This window comes from Megalobrama amblycephala, linkage group LG15, assembly GCF_018812025.1.
Source record: "Megalobrama amblycephala isolate DHTTF-2021 linkage group LG15, ASM1881202v1, whole genome shotgun sequence".
NCBI classification, from domain to species: Eukaryota; Metazoa; Chordata; class Actinopteri; order Cypriniformes; family Xenocyprididae; genus Megalobrama; species Megalobrama amblycephala.
The window spans coordinates 27005035-27016215 of record NC_063058.1 but is presented as its reverse complement, the minus strand read 5'-3'; the positions used below and the strand labels follow the sequence as shown (position 1 = coordinate 27016215).

Here is an 11181-nt window from a genome sequence, read left to right as displayed (position 1 = left end):
ATGATGCGAATGTAAACAGATCCACAGATGGGAGAGTCTGAATCTAAATAATCCTGTTGTTTTCAGATGCTCCTTTGAGGGTCTTTTTTCAGTTGTTTGTTCTGAATTCAAACTTGTGTTTAATGGGGGAATTCATTGGGATGGTAACCATGGTAACCCTCCGGCCCAAATTACCTCTGTTTTTTCTAGTCAAATGGAGGCGTTCTCTCAGTCACAGAAAGAGAGAGAGAGGAAAATGTATGCAATTGTTGCTCACAAACCTGGAGTGTATTATTTGAAGAGAGGAAACATTGGATCACTGTTTGGTTGTATACTAAAAAGCCTTGCTGTTAGTTACTGACTCATATGTCATGTTTAGACCTCCCGTACGGTCTATTATAGGGTACGTGTTTCAGTTTCAGAACATGTTTTGTGCTGTACAAACTAGAAAAAAGGAGGAAGTGGTGCCTTACCACTTCCTGTCTGGTGTTTGAAATAGGCCTCACCCATATTTGAGTTCTTGTTTTTGTTTTTAGATGATTTAGAAAGATGGTCGGTGTGTTGTAGAAGTAAATCGATTCTTGTAAGGAAGGTGACGGGACCGTTTGGATGACATTTCGTCTGCTGCCACACTGATAGAAGAAAGATTTCTCCAGACGAGAGCTGAGGTGAAACTTTTGACAGGAAACATGGCTGGATTGTATTGGTCAGATATTGCTCTTTCATAGCTCAGCAGACTTATGGATTTCTCTGTTAGGTTTAAGTATCGCCTTTATCTTGTTTTGAAGAAACAAAATGGACAAAATTGTTGGTGTACATTCATTATAAAGCTATATAAAATGAATGTGGATAGCAAATCCCAGATAATTTTGGAATTGTTTAAGAAATATTTGAGATAATACTTTTTTGAAATCTGACCACATTATGGAGATCTTTTCTGAAACTCTACAGGAGATGTAAATTTACTCTTTCTTCTCTGGAGAAACTTAAAAGCCTCAAACAGCCTAAAAGTCTTCATTTGCACTCATTTTGCTGTCTAGGAGAAATAATTGAGACATTCAAAGCAATAGTTCACTCAAAAATGAAAATTATAATGCTTTTATGATCTTTCTGGAGCTTGAATGGTCACCATGACAGAAGAGCTGCATGAAAGTTACACATCATATGTGTCTGAAACGACCGTAAATATGACAGTTGTCGTTTTTGGCCGAACTATTCCTTTACAGAGATCTCGTTTCTTTCTCTTTCCGTCTTTCTTGTTTTCCCCTCCCTCTCTTTCTTTGTCTCCGAGTTACACAGCATGTTTTTTGTTGTCAGAAAGGTTTATGTTTTCCCCGTCAGTCTGTGTTATGTCAATGTGGGCTGGCGTGCATGATGCAGGAAGGCAGAAATCTCCGTGTGTTCTCCTCCGTTCAGCGCGAGATCAGTGCAGACTCCCGCAGTCTTCTGCTGTGTGTTGTGGAGATTCTCCGTCCTTGTGTTTTGACGTTTGAAGTCGGCTTCGGTTCGCCGCACTTCATCATAACCATAAAAATGTCCATTCGAAAACAAAACCTCGAGATGAATCAAGTCCTTGAAATTCCCTCAGGACACAAACACGCAGACAGAACCCGAACATCACTTGTTTTTTTCCCAAACAGAAGCACTAGAAATCAAATGTCTGCTGAGTAAAACTATTATTAAGTTCACTTTTTGACAAAAGCAATGTTTTGAAACAGTCAAAAGAATGGCAGACTATGGAGCTGAGGAGAAAAAGGACGAATTCGGAAATCTTCAGGGTGAGCACAATCACATCATCAACACAGTTTACACTCTTCTATCATGTACTTCAATAATAATGGGAAAGGACAACTTTTGGCTACAGAGTGAATTCAGGTTGATTGGCACACTTTTTCCCCAGTCATTTCAATGGCAAAATGTTTCCCAGTCAACCCGAAATCACCCCACATTTGCATTGGGACAATGAAATTGCATCTTGATGTCTCTTACTTCTTGGTGCATTTAGCTAAATAAGCTAATTACCTTAAATAAGGTGCTGCATGTATTTTTTTAAAATGTTAATTGTTCATTCATACTACTTGACAGACATCACTGAAGTGAATGTTCTGGGTGGAAAATACACACTAGCTATGTTTCGAATAGCATAGGCCTAGGCCTACTAGCTCTATATATGTGCACAACTTGCAAATTTTCTATAGTATGCATGGAATACCTACCCAACGCTATCTCACGACCAATTCGTACGTATTTTACGAGATGGCTAAAGCCGCCTTTCCACTGCACACGACAGCTGTTGGACCGGAAGTCATTCATTTCCAATGGAGAGTACTAGGGGGCTGCGTGGACTTCCAAGTACAGGTCTCTGCAAGACATTTATGATTGATGGGCAAGGCCATAAACAGAGGGGCGTTTTTGAGAGCGTTACCTGATTTGCCCACGTCAGAGTGAGGGTAGGGTTTAGGAGTGGGGTCGGGTGAAGGGGATCATTTTCATTGCATGATATTTAAACACCCAACAGTTTGAAAACACCCACAAATACAGAAACGCCCACTTTTGTTCTGCAGAGACCTCATACTCTTGAGTTCCAATCATATGCGAATGCAGAGATTTCAGATCCAATTTGAGCTTCGGATGCGGTGAAATATGTGAAATTCTGCTGCTAGACCGCATGCGACCGGTCGACCGGATATCATGTATTTTATTTTAAACTATGAGTTCAAACCTAGAATTACCAATATTTTAACACTTTAACGTTATTCTGTAAACACTATTTCTGTAAAATGGTGGTTATTAATAATCATGTCAGAAAAAAAGATATATATACTTATTGAATTAAGTTTTACATTGATTAGCTCTATAAAATCTTCTATACTACATGCATTAACGTTACATTCATTAAAATCGTTCAGTTTACCATGGTGAATAAGCCAAGGGTAATGGTTGCTTCACGACCAATTTCAAAGCTCTGTGCGACTGCCACTAGGGGGTGAAATGCGACAATTGGATGCGAATGTCGTGTGCAGTGGAAAGCGACTTAATTCGTACGATTTGTCTAAACCCCAGTGACGGGTAGGCTTAGGGGCGGGGTTAGGGATAGGTCATTTGTACAAATTCATATGAACTCTTCAAATACGTACTGTACGATTTAGCAAATATCGTACGAATTTGTACGAGAGGTCATACGAAATTCATACAAATTAGCCACCTCGTACGTACAAATTTTCGTGACATCGGGTTGGAATACCCCTCTACATTTGCCATTATGTCCGGTATCAAGAAAAATCGGGTCCTCCATCGAAATCGGGTCTCCGCCAAACTGTCAATTAATGATTACCCTATATACGAATGGAATTCATTTAAAATAGGCCTACCCATATAGCTTACAATATAATGCATAAGAAAATGCGTAAAGTGCATAATAAAACCAACTGAATGTAATTTCTTATACTTGATTAACTGTAATTAATACGTAATAACTATAATAGCCTATTAAGTGAATAACTGAACATCATTAATTTGTTTTATTTGGAATATTTGGACATTTAACACTTAATTTAACACATAATTACATTAAAAATGATTGTGAATACATGTAGGTTAAGTGCAAATGCTTTTAAACTATCCACTATGATGAGCGTGTATAAAAGCTATCAGGCTATGCTAACTAAAAGCTAACTAATACCGACATAAATGGTCAAATTCTTAACAGCATTTATCATGGGGAAACCCAATTTGTCACCAGTATATAACAAGAGCAAACAGCATCGAATAGTATATCCCACAATGCAATGTGCTCAAACTTGAACTCCCATTTCTGTATACAGTGCAAAGGGTTATGGGTACAATAGCAAAAACATCAGAATGAGCTCACTGTACAAATTTGGCTTGCTATTTTCAACATACTATGATTCAGAACACACTAGGCTACTCCTAATCTTCTATATAGTAAGTATAGTATTTAAATTAGAATGCATTCACAGTCTTTTATGAAGGGCAGACTTACCATTCAGCTGAAGACAAATAAACATACTGAGACTTAAAATGTGGCATATAATGTGTTTCATTGTGGGATTTAAGGAGCAGAGAGGAGATTCATTCAACCGACATCTTTAGGCGACCCCAAACTCAACAAACTTAAAGAGGTGAGATACATCAATTTTTAGAGTGGTGTGGCATAGTGGCTGAGTTATCAAAAACATCTGCTTATTGATGAATTCTTACAAACCCTACCTCAATGTGAGCATCATTTCCTGAGAGTGTGTGAATATCTGGGTTTTCTGTGTTGCTTTGTGATAGGTTTTGGTCGACTGGATCAACAAAACCCTGCAAGTTGAACACATTGTGGTGCGATCCCTGGAGGAAGATCTCTATGACGGACTCGTCCTTCATCACCTGTTACGTAAGAACATTCTGAACAGGCACATTATTTAGTGAATCTCACATGCTTAAATGTCATGAAAGTGATGTAACATCACACGTTTCTTGTAAAATGTGTGAAACACCTGTCAATACAAGCATGTTGACAGGTCTTGTGTGTGTTCTGAACCCAGGCAGGTTAGCAGGTGTTCAGTTACATGTAGAGGAGATTGCGTTGAGTACTGATGTCCAGATACGGAAACTAGATGTGATCCTGACAGCCCTGAATGAGACCTTAGAGCTTAATGAGGAAACAGCTAAATGGAGCGTTAAACGTGAGCCAATCAGATCAGCTCTTGTCAATGACCTTCTTATATATTTATGAACACATGTCCAACATTCTCCCACTCCAATCTGTCAGTCATTCACAGCAAGGACCTGTTGTCTACATTACATCTTCTGGTTGCTATTGTGAGGCGTTTCCAACCCGATCTGGTCCTGCCTGTAAACGTCAACGTGGAGGTCATCCAGTGTGAGGTGATTGATTAATGGAAATTACTTGAATGTGTCTAAATGTTTCCAAAACACTGAATATTTAAGAGGGTTATGCAAAACACACTGCCTCAATACTACTGTTCTATAGGTGGTTGCCAGGGTGTTGCTATGCGGCTGCTAAGATGTTCTTGGTGGTCATTTACATGCCAAAATGAGTCCACTTCCTAGTTTCTATGATATTCTGGAGATACAACTAATTATTTGAAATATTAATACATATAATGAGAAAAAGTACTTTTCATCACTGCATATTATTAAAAAATATGAAAATGCATATTATAATAAACAATTGTATTCTTAATTTTTAATAATTTGTCATTGCATATTATTTGAAAAAAAAAAAATGCATATTATAATTAACAATTATTTTCAGTTTTTTAAATTCATCATTGTATATTATTTGAAAATTAATATAATTGTTATAAGGAACAAATGTTTTCATTATTTTTTTTTTTACAATTCATCACATATAGTATTTAAAAAAATAATATACTTATTATAATGAACACTGTTTTCATAATTGTACACAATTCATCATTGCATATTATTTGAAAAATTAATATGCATATTATAATTAACAATGTTTTCATATTTTTTTCCACAATTCATCAATGTATATTACTTAAAAAATTAATATGCATATTATAATGAACAATGTTTTCATAATTGTACACAATTCATCATTGCATATTATTTGAAAAATTAATATGCATATTATAATTAACAATGTTTTCATATTTTTTTCCAGTTCATCAATGTATATTACTTAAAAAATTAATTTGCATATTATAATGAACAAGTTTTCATAATGTTTCATAATTTTTTACAATTCATCTTTGTATATTTGAAAAATTAATATGCATATTGTATTGAAAATTGATTTAATATTTTTTCACAATTCATCATTGCATATTATTTGCAAAAAAAATCTATATGCATATTATAATAAACTATTGTTTTCATTATTTTTCACAATTCATCAGTAAATATTATTTGAAAAATGAATATGCATATTATGTAAAGTAAAAAACTCATCAAAATAATTTTTCCCCCCTGGTCAAATAATCAAAGCTGCACATCCAGGGAAAAATATATTAACCATTAGTATAATAAAATTCTAATATCCATAATTATTGACACTTACATTATTTCACTTTAAAAATATTTACTGAGATGTTAAATTACATTACAAATGTTAAATGTTCCCGTTGTCAGCATTCATTAAAATCTCACTTGTTAAACAGGTCACAAAAAGTGGCATCAAGGCAGATAAGCAGACAGAATTCATCACATTTCAAAGGTCTGTGAAGAACCTCCTTCCCTACTAAGCATGTTTAACATCACTTTGAAACTCAGTGACAATGTCCAAACCAGCGTTTTCATGGTCCGCTCTCTGTCTCCGCAGTGATTCCGGTGAAGAGCTTGAGAGAGAATCTACCAGTGAGTCAAACGGAGGCTGAACTCTGAGCCTTTTCATTTCCATATTTATAAGCATCAGTAACTTTCAGATAGCGGAGGCGTATAAAGAAGAAAGCGTTTGCTTCTTAATCTCTCTCTTGCAATGTCTTTGCAGAGGAATGTCCCATTGATGAGCTCTTCAAGCTGGAGGCTCACAAAATTGAGACCGTGAAAAAGGTTCAGATCCAGTTCGACACATATCTAATTGTAGCCTTTGACCCAAATCTTTCACAGCTTCATCAAATTTTCTTTCCTACAGGCCATTTTGCACTTTGTGAATAAGAACATGTCATCTCTGGGACTAAATGTGACCGACGTCGACAAACAGGTATGCAGGTATTATTCAGCAAGGACAAATTAAAGGGGTAGTTCACCCAAAAATGAAAATTCTGTCATTAATTATTCACCCTGTCGTTTCACACCCGTAAGACCTACGCATTGCCAGCAAGATAATTAACACTTTCAATGCTCAGAAAGCAACTAAAGACAAATTTAAAACAGTTCATGTGACTACAGTGGTTCAACCTTAATGTTATGAAGCGACGAGAATACTTTTTGCGTGCCAAAAAACAAAAAAAGTACTTTATTCAACAATGTCTAGTGATGGGCGATTTCAAAACATTGCTTCATGAAGCTTTACGAATCTTTTGTTTCGAATCAGTTCAGAGCGTGAATCAAACTACCAAAGTCACATGATTTCAGTAAACAAGGTTTCGTTATGTCATGAATGTTTCGAAATTTCAATGGTTCACCACTGGGGGGCGTGACTTTGGCAGTTTGATACACGCTCTGAACCACTGATTCGAAACAAAAGATTCGTAAAGCTTCATGAAACAGTGTTTTGAAATGGTCATGATCATGAGTTGGAGTGCCCTGTTTAGCCACCAGAGGGCACTCCAACATGGACTTGTCACCTGTTTAAACTGCATTTCCCATAATTCACTCCTGGACTCATTATCCTTGTGTCATTGCACCCAGCTGTTTTGTGTTTCATCATTAGTGTCTGTCTATTTATACTCAGTTGTTTCTGTCCTTGGTCGTGGTTTGTTAATATTTGTTACGTGCACTTTAGTTACCGCTGGTTTTCTGTTTGTGGACTGTTATATGGATTTTGACCCTTGCCTGTTCTCTGGATCTCGACTTTGGATTACCCTTTAATAAAATACGCTGCACTTGGATCCTTACCATCTTGTTTCTGTGTGCACCCGTGACAGAAATCGCCCATCACTAGACATTGTTGAATAAAGAAGTTTTTTTGGTTTTTGCCGCACAAGAAGTATTTTTGTCACTTCATAACATTAAGGTTGAACCACTGTAGTCACATGAACTGTTTTAAATTTGTCTAGCTTTCTGAAAGTGTTAATTAACTTGCTGTCAATGCAGGCCTCACTGAGCCATCAGATTTGATCAAAAATATCTTAATTTGTGTTCTGAAGATGAACGCAGGTATTACAAGGGTGTGAAACGACATGAGGGTGAGTAATTAATGACAGAATTTTCAGTTTTGGGTGCACTGACCCTTTAAATCGACCAAAACTGACAGTAAAGACATTTATAATCTTTAATAAAACAGTTATTATAAATTGTAATAATGTTTCACAATATTACTGTTTTTCTGTATTTTTATTAAAATAAATGCAGCCTTGGTGAGTATAAAAGAATTCTTTCAAAAACATTTAAAAATCTTGCCAAGCCCAAACTTTTGAATGGTAGTGTATACGGTTTGTCAAAGTTTACTTGAAAAGTCATTTAGTTTCATATTAAAGGGGTCATGACAAATTTTTATTCCTTGATGTTTACTTAATAATGTTAATAAAGTTTTTGCACAAAAAAAAAAACATATATATGCAGAAAAATGATTATTTTCAACCTTTAAAGCTTGTCTAAACGGCCACTGTTATGATTGGCTGACTTCATTGCATAGGAAACAGTATCAACCAGTGTTGCCAAGTCTGCAGTTTTCCCACGGAATTGGGCAACACTGTTGCCACAGGTTGTTTTTCATGTCTGCAGTTTGAAGCAACCCTAAATAACATGATATTTAGCCTCTGGAATGCAAATTTTACCTGGGGAACCCAGCCAAAAATGCAGATTTTACCCCCTGGAACACGATTTTTACTGGGGGACCCCCCTGAAATGCGATTGGACTAGTTTTGGGCGATTGGCCGGTTTTGTTATGAACACCTGGTAACCCAACGGCCACTCTCTATTGTAAACGAGTAGGTGTTTTGTCATTTACAGACAAAGCATTATAAAATCATTTATTTAACATTTGTGATGCAGCCACTGTCAGATCCAATACATTTGGCTGCTTCATCTGCCAACAAACGTTTCTTTGCAAACTCTCCATAACACCTCGTTTACAAAAGAAAATGCTCCAAACAAACATATAATCTTCGGACAGTATCCGGGATCATTCTGAAGTCTGTATAGAGATGCAAACGACCTGTCAAAGCGAACGTTCTTTCACTCTTCCATTTGTCCTGTTGTCGACAGGGGATCTATTTGCTTTTGACGCGATGCTCACATCCAGTGTAGGCAAATGTCAGCTGTTAAGTAACTGAATGCCAGTGGGCGGGGCCTATGGTGAGACGATGTACAACTATTCGTCGATGTCTTGCTCTGGAGGCAGTCATATGCAAATGTGTTTGTTCGTGTGACATCACAGATCCTGCATTATCAAAACGAGCCATTTTTGGAGCTTGATTAAATAAATGGTACAAAGACCTCTTATATGTCAAGAGATCAAGGCAAATTTGATTTCTTGTGTCATGACCCCTTTAAAAATTTCCATTTTCCTTCTAAATCAACGGGCTGTTTTTTTTTTTAAAGTAAAAGCTCTGTTATGATTGGTTAACATCTTCGTATGTGGCATAAGTAATTAAACTGGAAAAAAACAACAGCTAGTAAGATGACTGCAAAAGCTGACAAAAAATTGAATTGATTGAATTGACATTTCACATTCATGTTTCATATGTTAATGATTTAAAATGTGATTTTGTTAGTTTGCAGACGGAGTGATCCTGCTCTTGTTGATCGGTCAGTTGGAAGACTTCTTCATTCCACTGTGCGACTTCTTCCTTTGTCCTGTTGGGAGCTCAGAAATGGTGAGAAAACATTTCGAGTTGTGCTCTTGCATTGACATGAGAACCATGATGTTAGCAAGCTTCACTGCAGTTTGCAGAAATAAGCAAAATTTAATCCAGGCTTATGGGATTTTACATCAGCGTAACATGCACCTCCAGGAGATGTCTCGCCATCGTATAATTAACGTCTCTTATAGGATGACTGTGGATATGACAGCACAGCAGCATAAGCCAGGTTAAGAACCTGAGGGTAATGCAAAAGACAGAAATCAAAACTAATGATCTTACGTTTACCAGAGTACTTGCAGTGTTTGAGGCATTTAGTTGTTTGTTTCTGATTCTGATTTTTTTATTCGTTGTTCTTTGTTCACCTGCAGCTCCATAATGTGACGCTTGCATTGGATCTTCTCATAGACCGAGGGCTTCCTGTTCAGTCCATAGACCCTCAAGGTAATTATTTTGAGACTATCCGAACTAGTGAGCTGCCTAGTGTGCACATCCTAAAATGAAGGTTCTTTATTGGCATTGCCATAAAGAACCTTTAACATTCATGGAACCTTTCAATTGATCAAAAGTTTCTTTAAAGTGAAAAATAAAGTTTATTTAAAATGTTAGCACACTAAGAAAAAAATGTGCACTGAAAGGTTCTTTGGGGAACCAAAAATGGTTCTTCTAAGGCATTGCTGTGAAAATACCCTTATTTTAAAGAGTGAAGTAACTCAAATCTTATTAGGAAGCATGGTTGTTCATTCACTAATAAGCAAATTTCTCATGTTTCTCACAGACATTGTTTCCCAAGATGTTCCAGCCACTGTGAAAGTGCTGTATTACTTATTCAAGAAGCACAAACACAAATAGGTCTAATTATAGCCACTCCCAACCTTTCAATTCAATAAAACCTTCCCCAATGTCTTTCTAATCAAATTAACTGTAAATTTGCGACTTTCTTCTGACTAAAAATCATTCAGAGGCACAGAGTTGACTGTCAGATTACTTTGGCTCTCAGAGTGTTAGAACACATTTGAAGCAATTGTACAGAGTGTCTCTGAACCATTTGAAGAGGCTTCAGAGCGGAAATGAGAGAACATGGCCACTCATCTCATCATGGAAATTGCGTTTGGATGCTGACAGCTTCAATTTAATTTCACCTTTTCACTCTTCCACTTTCCATGTTTTTTTTTCCTTTGAACAGATGCGCATTAGACTTAATGTATCGCTCAGCATTTTTCTGCTGACTTGCAGCTTGTTTTTAAATAAAAGTGGTACATATATCTGAAACTATGTCCCTTTTTTTCTTTAATATACTTTATTGTGTGTATGTGTGTGGTTCAGGTAGCTATACAACCATTCTTTTGTTGGAGCAAAACCTTATATATATATATATATATATATATATATATATATATATATATATATATATATATATATAAAACGGAGGATTAGCTATAAAGCTCAAAAAAGCTAAATTTTATTAAGAATTACAAACATACATTTCATTTTGGCGCTCTTTAATGTCATGTGACCGATCGCTGTAACGCGTGAACCTGTCATCTCTTCATCTTTACTACTGGAAACGAAAAACATGAATGGACATCAGAACAGAAGGTATGTTGAAAGATCCCGTACACCTTACTGAAACATAAACTAGTGTAATCGCCTAATCAGTGTTTCAACCGCGGAATTGTCATTAAAACCGCTTGTAAACGAAATGTCACGTGACGATACATTTTCCCTCAGAACAGTCATT

General features: G+C 36.3%; 1 protein-coding gene across 2 annotated transcripts; it reads left to right on the top strand.

The window, feature by feature from the left end:
* Window positions 1-436: 436 nt before the first annotated feature.
* Window positions 437-10712, top strand: parvg (parvin, gamma). Of its 2 annotated transcripts, XM_048159004.1 has the most exons (13): window positions 438-647; window positions 1698-1757; window positions 4057-4121; window positions 4276-4378; window positions 4530-4670; window positions 4757-4872; window positions 6135-6190; window positions 6296-6330; window positions 6464-6525; window positions 6608-6676; window positions 9354-9455; window positions 9812-9884; window positions 10219-10712. In XM_048159004.1, the coding sequence occupies exons 2-13, from the start codon at window positions 1706-1708 to the stop codon at window positions 10290-10292; spliced, it is 948 nt and encodes a 315-aa protein (XP_048014961.1). In that variant the 5' UTR covers window positions 438-647; window positions 1698-1705; the 3' UTR covers window positions 10293-10712. The 2 variants fall into 2 exon arrangements, with proteins under 2 accessions (XP_048014962.1, XP_048014961.1); XM_048159005.1 differs by lacking the exons at window positions 9812-9884; window positions 10219-10712 and adding an exon at window positions 9632-9765 and having other exon boundaries at window positions 437-647.
* The last annotated feature ends 469 nt before the right edge of the window (window positions 10713-11181 follow it).

Coding starts and splice junctions, on each gene's coding strand:
- parvg (XM_048159004.1), top strand. CDS start 1,706: ATGGCAGACTATGGAGCTGAGGAGAAAAAGGACGAATTCGGAAATCTT. Junction 4,122..4,275: donor AACTCAACAAACTTAAAGAG/GTGAGATACATC, acceptor GCTTTGTGATAG/GTTTTGGTCGACTGGATCAA. Junction 9,456..9,811: donor CTGTTGGGAGCTCAGAAATG/GTGAGAAAACAT, acceptor GTTCACCTGCAG/CTCCATAATGTGACGCTTGC.